The 16637-nt window shown below is 50.7% G+C and overlaps 1 protein-coding gene across 4 annotated transcripts in view; it reads right to left on the bottom strand.

Annotated features, from left to right (window-relative positions):
- The window catches only part of LOC139394152 (attractin-like), a 251525-nt gene that overhangs the window by 178757 nt on the left and 56131 nt on the right, over nt 1-16637 (bottom strand). For all 4 annotated transcript variants that reach the window (XM_071142189.1, XM_071142187.1, XM_071142186.1 and 1 more), the window contains exons 7-10: nt 13407-13497; nt 12507-12756; nt 10816-10999; nt 6596-6750 (exon numbers count right to left, since the gene is read on the bottom strand). In XM_071142189.1, coding sequence (XP_070998290.1) covers nt 6596-6750; nt 10816-10999; nt 12507-12756; nt 13407-13497 — 680 coding nt within the window. The remainder of the gene's footprint in view (nt 1-6595; nt 6751-10815; nt 11000-12506; nt 12757-13406; nt 13498-16637) is intronic.

A 16637-nucleotide genomic window follows, 5' to 3' on the forward strand; every position in this document is an offset into this window, starting at 1 on the left:
CCTTGATCTGCTGATGAGACAACACAATGACTATTCTGCAGAGGAGACAACACAATGACTCTGATCTGCAGAGGAGAAAACACAATGACTCTGATCTGCCGAGGAGACAACACAATGACCCTGATCTGCTGAGGAGACAACACAATGACCCTGATCTGCTGAGGAGACAACACAATGACCCTGATCTGCTGAGGAGACAACACAATGACCCTGATCTGCTGAGGAGACAACACAATGACCTTGATCTGCTGAGGAGACAACACAATGACTGATCTGCAGAGGAGACAACACAATGACTCTGATCTGCAGAGGAGAAAACACAATGACTATGATCTGCAGAGGAGACAACGCAATGACTCTGATCTGCAGAGGAGACAACACAATGACTCTGATCTGCCGAGGAGACAACACAATGACTTGGATCTGCCGAGGAGACAACACAATAACCCTGATCTGCTGAGGAGACAACACAATGACTGATCTGCTGAGGAGACAACACAATGACCCTGATCTGCTGAGGAGACAACACAATGACCCTGATCTGCTGAGGAGACAACACAATGACCCTGATCTGCTGAGGAGACAACACAATGACCCTGATCTGCTGAGGAGACAACACAATGACCCTGATCTGATGAGGAGACAGCACAATGACCCTGATCTGCTGAGGAGACAACACAATGACCTTGATCTGCTGAGGAGACAACACAATGACTGATCTGCAGAGGAGACAACACAATGACCCTGATCTGCAGAGGAGACAACACAATGACTCTGATCTGCCGAGGAGACAACACAATGACCCTGATCTGCTGAGGAGACAACACAATGACTCTGATCTGCTGAGGAGACAACACAATGACTGATCTGCTGAGGAGACAACACAATGACCCTGATCTGCTGAGGAGACAACACAATGGCCCTGATCTGCTGAGGAGACAACACAATGGAACTGATCTGCTGAGGAGACAACACAATGACCCTGATCTGCTGAGGAGACAACACAATGACCCTGATCTGCTGAGGAGACAACACAATGACCCTGATCTGCTGAGGAGACAACACAATGACCCTGATCTGCTGAGGAGACAACACAATGACCTTGATCTGCTGAGGAGTCAACACAATGACTCTGATCTGCAGAGGAGACAACACAATGACTCTGATCAGCAGAGGAGACAACACAATGACTCTGATCTGCCGAGGAGACAACACAATGACCCTGATCTGCCGAGGAGACAACACAATGACCCTGATCTGCTGAGGAGACAACACAATGACTGCTCTGCCGAGGAGACAACACAATGACCCTGATCTGCCGAGGAGACAACACAATGACCCTGATCTGCCGAGGAGACAACACAATGACCCTGATCTGCTGAGGAGACAACACAATGACTGATCTGCTGAGGAGACAACACAATGACCCTGATCTGCTGAGGAGACAACACAATGACCCTGATCTGCTGAGGAGACAACACAATGACTCAGATCTGCTGAGGAGACAACACAATGACTCGGATCTGCTGAGGAGACAACACAATGACCGTGATCTGCTGAGGAGACAACACAATGACTCGGATCTGCTGAGGAGACAACACAATGACTGATCTGCTGAGGAGACAACACAATGACCTTGATCTGCTGAGGAGACAACACAATGACTGATCTGCAGAGGAGACAACACAATGACTCTGATCTGCTGAGGAGACAACACAATGACTGATCTGCTGAGGAGACAACACAATGACCCTGATCTGCTGAGGAGACAACACAATGACCCTGATCTGCTGAGGAGACAACACAATGACCCTGATCTGCTGAGGAGACAACAAAATGACTCGGATCTGCTGAGGAGACAACACAATGACTGATCTGCTGAGGAGACAACACAATGAGCTTGATCTGCTGAGGAGACAACACAATGACTCTGATCTGCAGAGGAGACAACACAATGACTGATCTGCTGAGGAGACAACACAATGACCTTGATCTGCAGAGGAGACAACACAATGACTGATCTGCAGAGGAGACAACACATTGACTCTGATCTGCAGAGGAGACAACACAATGACTCTGATCTGCAGAGGAGACAACACAATGACCCTGCTCTGCAGAGGAGACAACACAACGACCTTGATCTGCTGAGGAGACAACACAATGACTTGGATCTGCTGAGGAGACAACACAATGACTGATCTGCTGAGGAGACAACACAATGACCTTGATCTGCTGAGGAGACAACACAATGACTGATCTGCAGAGGAGACAACACAATGACTCTGATCTGCAGAGGAGACAACACAATGACCCTGATCTGCTGAGGAGACAACACAATGACCCTGATCTGCTGAGGAGACAACACAATGACCCTGATCTGCTGAGGAGACAACACAATGACCCTGATCTGCTGAGGAGACAACACAATGACCTTGATCTGCTGAGGAGACAACAATGACTCTGATCTGCAGAGGAGACAACACAATGACTCTGATCTGCAGAGGAGACAACACAATGACTCTGATCTGCCGGGGAGACAACACAATGACCCTGATCTGCCGAGGAGACAACACAATGACCCTGATCTGCTGAGGAGACAACACAATGACCCTGATCTGCAGAGGAGACAACACAATGACCTTGATCTGCTGAGGAGACAACACAATGACTGATCTGCAGAGGAGACAACACAATGACCCTGATCTGCAGAGGAGACAACACAATGACTCTGATCTGCCGAGGAGACAACACAATGACCCTGATCTGCTGAGGAGACAACACAATGACCATGATCTGCTGAGGAGACAACACAATGACTGATCTGCAGAGGAGACAACACAATGACTCTGATCTGCAGAGGAGACAACACAATGACCCTGATCTGCTGAGGAGACAACACAATGACCCTGATCTGCTGAGGAGATAACACAATGACCCTGATCTGCTGAGGAGACAACACAATGACCTTGATCTGCTGAGGAGACAACACAATGACTGATCTGCTGAGGAGACAACACAATGACCCTGATCTGCTGAGGAGACAACACAATGACCCTGATCTGCAGAGGAGACAATACAATGACTCTGATCTGCAGAGGAGACAACACAATGACTCTGATCTGCTGAGGAGACAACACAATGACTGTGATCTGCCGAGGAGACAACACAATGACTCTGATCTGCTGAGGAGAAAACACAATGACCCTGATCTGCTGAGGAGACAACACAATGACTGATCTGCTGAGGAGACAACACAATGACCCTGATCTGCTGAGGAGACAACACAATGGCCCTGATCTGCTGAGGAGACAACACAATGACCTTGATCTGCTGAGGAGACAACACAATGACCCTGATCTGCTGAGGAGACAACACAATGACTCTGATCTGCAGAGGAGACAATACAATGACTCTGATCTGCAGAGGAGACAACACAATGACCTTGATCTGCTGAGGAGACAACACAACGACCTTGATCTGCTGAGGAGACAACACAATGACTTGGATCTGCTGAGGAGACAACACAATGACTGATCTGCTGAGGAGACAACACAATGACCTTGATCTGCTGAGGAGACAACACAATGACTGATCTGCAGAGGAGACAACACAATGACTGCTCTGCTGAGGAGACAACACAATGACCCTGATCTGCCGAGGAGACAACACAATGACCCTGATCTGCCGAGGAGACAACACAATGACCCTGATCTGCTGAGGAGACAACACAATGACTGATCTGCTGAGGAGACAACACAATGACCCTGATCTGCTGAGGAGACAACACAATGACCCTGATCTGCTGAGGAGACAACACAATGACTCAGATCTGCTGAGGAGACAACACAATGACTCAGATCTGCTGAGGAGACAACACAATGACCTTGATCTGCTGAGGAGACAACACAATGACCTTGATCTGCTGAGGAGACAACACAATGACTCGGATCTTCTGAGGAGACAACACAATGACTGATCTGCTGAGGAGACAACACAATGACCTTGATCTGCTGAGGAGACAACACAATGACTGATCTGCAGAGGAGACAACACAATGACTCTGATCTGCTGAGGAGACAACACAATGACTGATCTGCTGAGGAGACAACACAATGACCCTGATCTGCTGAGGAGACAACACAATGACCCTGATCTGCTGAGGAGACAACAAAATGACTCGGATCTGCTGAGGAGACAACACAATGACTGATCTGCTGAGGAGACAACACAATGAGCTTGATCTGCTGAGGAGACAACACAATGACTCTGATCTGCAGAGGAGACAACACAATGACTGATCTGCTGAGGAGACAACACAATGACCTTGATCTGCAGAGGAGACAACACAATGACTGATCTGCAGAGGAGACAACACATTGACACTGATCTGCAGAGGAGACAACACAATGACTCTGATCTGCAGAGGAGACAACACAATGACCCTGATCTGCTGAGGAGACAACACAATGACCCTGATCTGCTGAGGAGACAACACAATGACTGATCTGCTGAGGAGACAACACAATGACTGATCTGCTGAGGAGACAACACAATGACCCTGATCTGCTGAGGAGACAACACAATGACCCTGATCTGCTGAGGAGACAACACAATGACCCTGATCTGCTGAGGAGACAACACAATGACCATGATCTGCTGAGGAGACAACACATTGACCCTGATCTGCTGAGGAGACAACACAATGACCCTGATCTGCTGAGGAGACAACACAATGACCCTGATCTGCTGAGGAGACAACACAATGACCTTGATCTGCTGAGGAGACAACACAATGACTGATCTGCAGAGGAGACAACACAATGACCCTGATCTGCTGAGGAGACAACACAATGACCCTGATCTGCTGAGGAGACAACACAATGACCCTGCTCTGCAGAGGAGACAACACAACGACCTTGATCTGCTGAGGAGACAACACAATGACTTGGATCTGCTGAGGAGACAACACAATGACTGATCTGCTGAGGAGACAACACAATGACCTTGATCTGCTGAGGAGACAACACAATGACTGATCTGCAGAGGAGACAACACATTGACCTTGATCTGCTGAGGAGACAACAATGACTCTGATCTGCAGAGGAGACAACACAATGACTCTGATCTGCAGAGGAGACAACACAATGACTCTGATCTGCCGAGGAGACAACACAATGACCCTGATCTGCCGAGGAGACAACACAATGACCCTGATCTGCTGAGGAGACAACACAATGACCCTGATCTGCTGAGGAGACAACACAATGACCCTGATCTGCTGAGGAGACAACACAATGACTCTGATCTGCAGAGGAGACTTCACAATGACCCTGATCTGTAGAGGTGACAACAATGACCCTGATCTGCTGAGGAGACAACACAATGACTCTGATCTGCAGAGGAGACAACACAATGACCCTGATCTGCAGAGGAGACAACACAATGACCCTGATCTGTAGAGACTTCACAATGACCCTGATCTGTAGAGGTGACAACAATGACCCTGATCTGCTGAGGAGACAACATAGTGACTCTGATCTGCTGAGGAGACAACACAATGACCCTGATCTGCTGAGGAGACAACACAATGACCCTGATCTGCTGAGGAGACAACGTTGGCTACACACTCTGTCTCCACTGAGGACGTCTGAAAGTCATTTATACCCTCACAATGCTGCCGTCCCAGACGGCATTCCTAGCTGTGCCCTCAGAGCATGTGCAGACCAGCTGGCTGTTGTGTTCTGACATTCTCAATCTCACCCTGTCCCAGGCCGTTGTCCCCACCTGCTTCAGGATGTTCACCATCGTCCCCCCGCCCGTGGAAGGGAAAGAAACTGAACTGAATGACTACTGACCAGTAACACTCACTTCCTTCATCATCAAGTGCTTCAAGAGGCTAGTCAAAGACCACATCACCTCCCTCCGACACACTCCACCCTCTCCAATTCGCCTACCGCCTTGACAGATCCACGGACGACGCAATCGCCATGGCACCACTGCCCTCACCCACCTGGACAAAAGGAATGCTTACGTGAGGACGCTGTTCATCGACTACAGCACGACCTTCAATACCATAGTGTCCTATTAGCTCATTACAAAGCTCACGGCCCTGGGCCTGATCTCCTCCCGAAGCAACTGAGGATAGGAGGAAGAGGATCTACTGTACTAGTACCGTAATTTAAGTCAAAATGTATTTGTAACATGTGCCGAATACAATGGGTGTAAACTTTACCCTGAAATGGCTTGTTTACGAGCGCTTCACAACGATAAATACATATAGAAATACTAGACTTGTGTGCTATTCTATGCACTACCCATAAGCTCTGGTCAAAAGTAGTGCGTTATATAAAGAATAGGGTGCCATTTGGGATGCAAGGTCTGGCAGCCATCTTAGCTCCTTTCAAGAGATCAGTCTCAGCTGTTCTTTTAATGAACTAACTAACTTTAAACTGACATAAAATATAGCTGTTGTTATTAATGTTTATGAGTGGTCATGATGCTGTTCAACCAAAACAAATGAAGTATCTATGAATGTTTATGAGTGTCATAAGAATGTTATAAGCAGTCATAAGGCTGTCGTAAGGCAGTCACGTACCCAGGTCATAGGCCATGAAGTCCGAGGAGAAGCACTTGGCTCCGTGGCTCATGGACGTGTCGTTGTGAGTGTTTCCTCCAAACACCAGCATGGTTCCGCTAACGATGACCGCCGTGTGGAGGTACCGGAAGAACCCGCTGTCCTTTAGAACCGTCCTGGAGAACATCAGCAGGACACAAACAAATCAGCATCCCAAATGGCACCCTATTCCCTATGGGTCCTGGTCTAAAGTAGTGCCCTATTCCCTATGGGTCCTGGTCTAAAGTAGTGCCCTATTCCCTATGGGTCCTGGTCTAAAGTAGTGCCCTATTCCCTATGGGTCCTGGTCTAAAGTAGTGCCCTATTCCCTATGGGCCCTGGTCTAAAGTAGTGCCCTATTCCCTATGGGACCTGGTCTAAAGTAGTGCCTTATTCCCTATGGGTCCTGGTCTAAAGTAGTGCCCTATTCCCTATGGTTCCTGGTCTAAAGTAGTGCCCTATTCCTTATGGGTCCTGGTCTAAAGTAGTGCCTTATTCCCTACGGGCCCTGGTCTAAAGTAGTGCACTATTCCCTACGGGCCCTGGTCTAAAGTAGTGCCCTATTCCCTACGGGCCCTGGTCTAAAGTAGTGCCCTATTCCCTACGGGTCCTGGTCTAAAGTAGTGCCCTATTCCCTACGGGTCCTGGTCTAAAGTAGTGCCCTATTCCCTATGGGTCCTGGTCTAAAGTAGTGCCCTATTCCCTATGGGTTCTGGTCTAAAGTAGTGCCCTATTCCTTATGGGCCCTGGTCTAAAGTAGTGCCCTATTCCCTATGGGACCTGGTCTAAAGTAGTGCCTTATTCCCTATGGGTCCTGGTCTAAAGTAGTGCCCTATTCCCTATGGTTCCTGGTCTAAAGTAGTGCCCTATTCCTTATGGGTCCTGGTCTAAAGTAGTGCCTTATTCCCTACGGGCCCTGGTCTAAAGTAGTGCACTATTCCCTACGGCCCTGGTCTAAAGTAGTGCCCTATTCCCTACGGGCCCTGGTCTAAAGTAGTGCCCTATTCCCTACGGGCCCTGGTCTAAAGTAGTGCCCTATTCCCTACGGGCCCTGGTCTAAAGTAGTGCCCTATTCCCTACGGGCCCTGGTCTAAAGTAGTGCCCTATTCCCTACGGGCCCTGGTCTAAAGTAGTGCCCTATTCCCTACGGGCCCTGGTCTAAAGTAGTGCCCTATTCCCTACGGGTCCTGGTCTAAAGTAGTGCCCTATTCCCTATGGGTCCTGGTCTAAAGTAGTGCCTTATTCCCTATGGGTCCTGGTCTAAAGAAGTACCCTATTCCCTATGGGTCCTGGTCTAAAGTAGCGCCCTATTCCCTATGGGTCCTGGTATAAAGTAGTGCCCTATTCCCTATGGGTCCTGGTCTAAAGTAGTGCCCTATGTTGGGAACAAGTTGTCATTCTAAATACACCCAGTACCAACACCACCAGGTACATTCATCCTAACAAACCATAACATCTACACAGAGTATGATGCATGTACTGCAATGGTGGTTACTAGAGTGAAGACAATATGTTATCATGAGGTCAGTTAAACACTGTAGAGAGCAGATTACTGTTAACATGGGTGTTTCAACAGGGCATATTCACACTATTAGAACATCCATGTTAGTCGCTCGGGATCAGGGTACTACTAGTGGTAGTAGTAGTAGTAGTAGTAGTAGTAGTAGTAGTGGTAGTGGTAGTAGTAGTAATAGTGGTAGTAGTGGTAGTGGTAGTAGTAGTAGTAGTAATAGTGGTAGTAGTAGTGGTGGTAGTGGTAGTAGTAGTGGTAGTAGTAGTGGTGGTAGTGGTAGTAGTAGTGGTAGTGGTAGCAGTAGTAATAGTGGTAGTAGTAGTAATAGTGGTAGTAGTAGTAGTAGTAATAGTGGTAGTAGTAGTGGTGGTAGTGGTAGTAGTAGTGGTAGTAGTAGTGGTGGTAGTGGTAGTAGTAGCAGTAGTAGTAGTAGGAGCAGCAACAGTAGCAGTAGTAGTGGTAGTAGTAGCAGTAGTAGTAGTAGTAGCAGTAGTAGTAGTAGTAGTAGTAGCAGCAGTAGTAGTAGTAGTAGCAGTAGTAGTGGTAGTAGTAGTAGTAGTAGTAGTAGTAGTAGTAGCAGTAGTAGTAGTAGTAGCAGTAGTAGCAGTAGTAGTAGTAGTAGTAGTAGTAGTAGTAGTAGTAGTAGTAGTAGTAGTAGCAGCAGCAGCAGCAGCAGTAGTAGTAGTAGTAGTAGTAGTAGTAGTAGTAGTAGTAGTAGTAGTAGTAGTAGTAGTAGTAGTAGTAGTAGTAGTAGTAGTAGTAGTAGTAGTAGTAGTAGTAGCAGCAGCAGTAGTAGTAGTAGTAGTAGTAGTAGTAGTAGTAGTAGTAGTAGTAGTAGTAGTAGTAGCAGTAGTAGTAGTAGCAGCAGCAGTAGTAGTAGTAGTAGTAGGAGTAAAATGGAGGCTAGACGTAATACACACAACCTGGAAAGGGGCCTTCTCTGAAATCTGTTAAACGGAACACTCAGTGTTCAGGTTCTACCAGTGTTCCCTCCAGGCTCTACTCTGCTCCCCTCCAGGCTCTCCTCTCCAGGCTCTCCTCTCCAGGCTCTCCTCTCCAGGCTCTCCTCTCCAGGCTCTCCTCTCCTCTACCCTCCAGGCCCTACTCTGCTCTACCCTCCAGGCTCTACTCTGCTCTACCCTCCAGGCTCTACTCTGCTCTACCCTCCAGGCTCTACTCTGCTCTACCCTCCAGGCTCTACTCTGCTCTACCCTCCAGGCTCTACTCTGCTCTACCCTCCCCTCCAGGCTCTACTCTGCTCTACCCTCCCCTCCAGGCTCTACTCTGCTCTACCCTCCCCTCCAGGCTTTACTCTGCTCTACCCTCCAGGCTCTACTCTGCTCTACCCTCCAGGTTCTACTCTGCTCTACCCTCCAGGTTCTACTCTGCTCTACCCTCCAGGCTCTACTCTGCTCTACTCTCCAGGCTCTACTCTGCTCTACTCTCCAGGCTCTACTCTGCTCTACCCTCCAGGCCCTACTCTGCTCTACCCTCCAGGCCCTACTCTGCTCTACCCTCCAGGCTCTACTCTCCAGGCTCTACCCTCCAGGCCCTACTCTGCTCTACTCTCCAGGCTCTACCCTCCAGGCTCTACCCTCCAGGCGCTACCCTCCAGGCTCTACTCTCCAGGCTCTACCCTCCAGGCTCTACTCTGCTCTACTCTGCTCTACCCTCCAGGCTCTACACTCCAGACTCTACTCTGCTCTACTCTCCAGGCTCTCGTCTCCAGGCTCTCGTCTCCAGGCTCTCGTCTCCAGGCACTCGTCTCCAGGCACTCGTCTCCAGGCACTCGTCTCCAGGCTCTACCCTCCAGGCCCTACCCTCCAGGCCCTACTCTGCTCTACTCTCCAGGCTCTACTCTGCTCTACCCTCCAGGCTCTACTCTGCTCTACTCTCCAGGCTCTACTCTCCAAGCTCTACTCTACTCTACCCTCCAGGCTCTACCCTCCAGGCTCTACTCTGCTCTACCCTCCAGGCTCTACTCTGCTCTACCCTCCAGGCTCTACTCTGCTCTACCCTCCAGGCTCTACCCTCCAGGCTCTACTCTGCTCTAATCTCCAGGCTCTACTCTGCTCTACCCTCCAGGCTCTACCCTCCAGGCTCTACTCTGCTCTACCCTCCAGGCTCTCGTCTCCAGGCTCTACTCTCCAGGCTCTCGTCTCCAGGCTCTCGTCTCCAGGCTCTACCCTCCAGGCCCTACTCTGCTCTACCCTCCAGGCCCTACTCTGCTCTACCCTCCAGGCCCTACTCTGCTCTACCCTCCAGGCCCTACTCTGCTCTACCCTCCAGGCTCTACTCTGCTCTACCCTCCAGGCTCTACTCTACTCTACTCTCCAGGCCCTACCCTCCAGGCTCTACTCTGCTCTACCCTCCAGGCTCTACACTGCTCTACCCTCCAGGCTCTACTCTGCTCTACCCTCAGGCTCTGCCCTCTAGGCTCTACCCTCCAAGCTCCACTCTGCTCTACCCTCCAGGCTCTACTCTGCTCTACCCTCCAGGCTCTACTTTGCTCTACCCACCAGGCTCTACTCTGCTCTACACTCCAGACTCTACTCTGCTCTACCCTCCAGGCTCTACTCTGCTCTACTTTCCAGGCTCTACTCTCCAGGCTCTACTCTCCAGGCTCTCGTCTCCAGGCTCTCGTCTCCAGGCTCTACCCTCCAGGCTCTACCCTCCAGGCTCTACTCACCATCGGCTGCGGTCCACGTCGTACTTGTACAGGTCTCCAGACAGGCCGTACTTGTTAGCGCTGAAGGCCTTGTACCCTCCGTGAATGTAGATGGCTCGGGAGGAGGGGTCAAATACACTGCTGTGGCCGTACCCTCCCTGCACCAGGGCTCCATCTGTAACCACGGCACGCCACGTGTTCCTAGCTGGAGCAGAACAGAGGGTTAGGGTTGGTTATGGCTGTGTGTAGTCAGGTATGGGTTAGGGTCGGTTATGGCTGTGAATAGTCAGGTATGGGTTGGTTATGGCTGTGTATAGTCAGGTATGGGTTAGGGTCGGTTATGGCTGTGTATAGTCAGGTATGGGTTAGGGTCGGTTATGGCTGTGTATAGTCAGGTATGGGTTAGGGTTGGTTATGGCTGTGTCTAGTCAGGTATGGGTTAGGGTCGGTTATGGCTGTGTATAGTCAGGTATGGGTTAGGGTCGGTTATGGCTGTGTCTAGTCAGGTATGGGTCGTTTAATGCTGTGTATAGTCAGGTATGGGTCGGTTATGGCTGTGTAGTCAGGTATGGGTTAGGGTCGGTTATGGCTGTGTCTAGTCAGGTATGGGTTAGGGTCGGTTATGGCTGTGTCTAGTCAGGTATGGGTCGGTTAAGGTTGTGTATAGTCATGTATGGGTTAGGGTTGTTTATGGCTGTGTATAGTCAGGTATGGGTTAGGATCGGTTACATCCCTGGTCATCTTTACTGCCTCTGATCTGGAGGAATCACTAAACAGAGAACATCCCTGGTCATCCCTACTGGCTCTGATCTGGAGGACTCACTAAACAGAGAACATCCCTGGTCATCCCCACTGCCTCTGATCTGGAGGACTCACTAAACAGAGAACATCCCTGGTCCTCCCTACTGCCTCTGATCTGGAGGACTCACTAAACAGAGAACATCCCTGGTCATCCCTACTGCCTCTGATCTGGAGGACTCACTAAACAGAGAACATCCCTGGTCCTCCCAACTGCCTCTGATCTGGAGGACTCACTAAACAGAGAACATCCCTGGTCATCCCTACTGCCTCTGATCTGGAGGACTCACTAAACAGAGAACATCCCTGGTCATCCCTACTGCCTCTGATCTGGAGGACTCACTAAACAGATAACATCCCTGGTCCTCCCTACTGCCTCTGATCTGGAGGACTCACTAAACAGAGAACATCCCTGGTCATCCCTACTGCCTCTGATCCGGAGGACTCACTAAACAGAGAACATCCCTGGTCATCCCCACTGCCTCTGATCTGGAGGACTCACTAAACAGAGAACATCCCTGGTCCTCCCTACTGCCTCTGATCTGGAGGACTCACTAAACAGAGAACATCCCTGGTCATCCCTACTGCCTCTGATCTGGCGGACTCACTAAACAGAGAACATCCCTGGTCATCCCTACTGCCTCTGATCTGGAGGACTCACTAAACAGAGAACATCCCTGGTCATCCCTACTGCCTCTCTCACTCAATTGTATACACCTGTCAGCAACAGGTGTGGCTGAAAAAGCCGAATCCACTAATTTGAAGGGGTCTCCACGTACTTTTGTATATATAGTGTCTATGTAATGATTCTTCATAACAGGGGGGAACAACAATATACAATCTGTTTATAGGGAGCTGGGAAATCTACAGGACCAACAGTTGAATACAGGAACACCATATACGGTCACGCTCACCAAAGTTGTACTCCTGCACCTGGCTGATGTACCCGTATAGAGGACAGTGTCCGAACAGCACCAACATGACTGGACTACCCCCCTCCAATAGGGGGGGCACTACGTGGGCAGAGTGTCCCACCACGGCCCACTGTTCCTGGGCTCGGGCAGAGAGGGACACCCAGGTCTGGTTCTGGATGTGGAACACCCACAGCTGGCTGGTCACGTTGCCAGTAGAGTCTATCTTCCCTCCGTACATGTAGATCTTTCCCTGGGTTTAGAGGAGGAACAAGACGTTAGAGAGGAGGAACAGGACGTTAGAGAGGAGGAACAGGACGTTAGAGAGGAGGAACAGGACGTTAGAGAGGAGGAACAGGACGTTAGGACAGGAGGAACAGGACGTTAGGACAGGAGGAACAGGACGTTAGGACAGGAGGAACAGGACGTTAGAGAGGAGGAACAGGACGTTAGAGAGGAGGAACAGGACGTTAGAGAGGAGGAACAGGACGTTAGAGAGGAGGAACAGGACGTTAGAGAGGAGGAACAGGACGTTAGAGAGGAGGAACAGGACGTTAGAGAGGAGGAACAGGATGTTAGGGAGGACAGATTATGACAAGTTATAATATGACATTACGGAGAAGGACAGATGGCAAAATCTTAGGTCTCACTTCACAACAGACAACAACAAGAGGTTAGCTGACATCTCACAACACATTACGGTGAGAAGGAGCACTAATGAGCCATCTACCGCAGGGTGAAACAGATTCTTAGGGAATTAATGTTGTTTGAGGTCAGGACCAAAGGTCAAGCTTCTGACAAAGCTAGCGAGAGTGTATTCTACAGAGTATTCTACTATTGACAACGAAATAGTACTTTGTCAATATTACTATGGATGAACAACTATGTCCCTAGAGCCCATACCTCATGTAGTGCCAGAGAGTGTCCGTATCGTCCCATGACGGAGTTGACAGAGCGGTTGAGAGACAGCCAGCGATGGGAGCTGAGGTTATACCTGGGAGAGAGAGAGAGAGAGAGAAGATCAGGACCACTGAGCATCAACGGCAAGACCAGGTAGGCCAGGACCAGGTAGGCCAGGACCAGGTAGGTCAGACCCAGGTAGGCCAGGACCAGGTAGGTCAGACCCAGGTAGGTCAGACCCAGGTAGGCCAGGACCAGGTAGGTTAGACCCAGGTAGGTCAGACCCAGGTAGGCCAGGACCAGGTAGGTCAGACCCAGGTAGGCCAGGACCAGGTAGGCCAGACCAAGGTGGGCCAAGTAGGGCTTGGTTACATTATGGGTTCATTTCATGGACACAAATTAAGCATAATCCTGGACTAAAATAAGATTCTCCATTGAGTTAGCATCTGCTGGGGGCAAGAGGTCCGTGCTGCTTACGCCAGATCCTGACTGTCATCACCATGACGCAACAGGAACCAAGATTCGTCGGACCAAGCAATGTTTTTCCCATCCTCAGTTGTCCAGTGTTGGTGATCACATGTCGACCGGAGCCTCTTCTCATTGTTGTTAGCTGATAGGAGTGGAACCCTGAGTGGTCGTCTGCTGCAATAGCCAATCCGTGACAAGGACCGACGAGTTGTGTGTTCAGAGATGCCGTTCTGCTCACCGCTGTTGTACTGCTCCGTTATTTATCTGTTTGTGGCCGGGCTGTTAGCTTGCACGGTTCTTGTCATTCTGCTTCGAGCTCTCTCATCAACAAGCTGTTCTCATCCACAGGACTTCCCGTTGCCCGGATGTGTTTTGTTTGTTCTGTGGGAAATCCTAGACACTGTGGTGCGTGAAAAGCCCAGGAGGGCGAGTGTTTCTGAGATACTAGATCCGATGTCCATGACACCGACGATCCTACCGCTGAGCGTCGCTTAGGTCACTTGTTCTGCCCATTCTAATGTTCAATCCAACAGTAACTGAATACCTCGATGCCTGTCTGCCGGCTTTATATAGCAAGCCACGGACACGCGACTCACTGTCTGTAGGAGCGATCCATTTTTGGTAAACAGGGTGGTGTACCTAATAAACTGTAGTGTACAGTGCAACTTGTCACTCTAATCTTAAAGGGATAATGTGAGATTTTGGCAGTTAACCCTGAGACCCAAGCATAGATCCAACCCTGAGACCCAACCCTGAGACCCAACCCTGAGACCCAACCCTGAGACCCAAGCATAGATCCAACCCCGAAACCCAACCCTGAGACCCAACCCTGAGACCCAAGCATAGATCCAACCCTGAGACCCAACCCTGAGACCCAACCCTGAGACCCAAGCCTGAGACCCAACCCTGAGACCCAAGCATAGATCCAACCCTGAGACCCAACCCTGAGACCCAACCCTGAGACCCAACCCTGAGACCCAAGCCTGATACCCAACCCTGAGACCCAAGCATAGATCCAACCCTGAGACCCAACCCTGAGACCCAACCCTCAGACCCAACCCTGAGACCCAACCCTGAGACCCAACCCTGAGACCCAAGCATAGATCCAACCCTGAGACCCAAGCATAGATCCAACCCTGAGACCCAACCCTGAGACCCAACCCTGAGACCCAAGCATAGATCCAACCCTGAGATCCAACCCTGAGACCCAACCCTGAGACCCAAACATAGATCCAACCCTGAGACCCAACCCTGAGACCCAAGCATAGATCCAACCCTGAGACCCAACCCTGAGACCCAACCCTGAGACCCAAGCCTGAGACCCAAGCCTGAGACCGAAGCATAGATCCAACCCTGAGACCCAACCCTGAGACCCAACCCTGAGACCCAACCCTGAGACCCAACCCTGAGACCCAAGCCTAAATCCAACCCTGAGACCCAACCCTGAGACCCAACCCTGAGACCCAACCCTGAGACCCAACCCTGAGACCCAACCCTGAGACCCAACCCTGAGACCCAAGCATAAATCCAACCCTGAGACCCAACCCTGAGACCCAACCCTGAGACCCAACCCTGAGACCCAACCCTGAGACCCAACCCTGAGACCCAACCCTGAGACCCAACCCTGAGACCCAACCCTAAGACCCAAGCCTGAGACCCAACCCTGAGACCCAACCCTGAGACCCAAGCATAAATCCAACCCTGAGACCCAACCCTGAGACCCAACCCTGAGACCCAAGCATAAATCCAACCCTGAGACCCAACCCTGAGACCCAACCCTGAGACCCAACCCTGAGACCCAACCCTGAGACCCAACCCTGAGACCCAACCCTGAGACCCAACCCTGAGACCCAAGCATAGATCCAACCCTGAGACCCAACCCTGAGACCCAACCCTGAGACCCAACCCTGAGACCCAAGCCTGATACCCAACCCTGAGACCCAAGCATAGATCCAACCCTGAGACCCAACCCTGAGACCCAACCCTCAGACCCAACCCTGAGACCCAACCCTGAGACCCAAGCATAGATCCAACCCTGAGACCCAAGCATAGATCCAACCCTGAGACCCAACCCTGAGACCCAACCCTGAGACCCAAGCATAGATCCAACCCTGAGATCCAACCCTGAGACCCAACCCTGAGACCCAAACATAGATCCAACCCTGAGACCCAACCCTGAGACCCAAGCATAGATCCAACCCTGAGACCCAACCCTGAGACCCAACCCTGAGACCCAAGCCTGAGACGGAAGCATAGATCCAACCCTGAGACCCAACCCTGAGACCCAACCCTGAGACCCAACCCTGAGACCCAACCCTGAGACCCAACCCTGAGACCCAACCCTGAGACCCAAGCATAGATCCAACCCTGAGACCCAACCCTGAGACCCAACCCTGAGACCCAACCCTGAGACCCAAGCCTGATACCCAACCCTGAGACCCAAGCATAGATCCAACCCTGAGACCCAACCCTGAGACCCAACCCTCAGACCCAACCCTGAGACCCAACCCTGAGACCCAACCCTGAGACCCAAGCATAGATCCAACCCTGAGACCCAAGCATAGATCCAACCCTGAGACCCAACCCTGAGACCCAACCCTGAGACCCAAGCATAGATCCAACCCTGAGATCCAACCCTGAGACCCAACCCTGAGACCCAAACATAGATCCAACCCTGAGACCCAACCCTGAGACCCAAGCATAGATCCAACCCTGAGACCCAACCCTGAGACCCAACCCTGAGACCCAAGCCTGAGACGGAAGCAT

This window comes from Oncorhynchus clarkii, unplaced genomic scaffold (genome assembly GCF_045791955.1).
Source record: "Oncorhynchus clarkii lewisi isolate Uvic-CL-2024 unplaced genomic scaffold, UVic_Ocla_1.0 unplaced_contig_2975_pilon_pilon, whole genome shotgun sequence".
In the NCBI taxonomy this organism is placed as follows: Eukaryota; Metazoa; Chordata; class Actinopteri; order Salmoniformes; family Salmonidae; genus Oncorhynchus; species Oncorhynchus clarkii.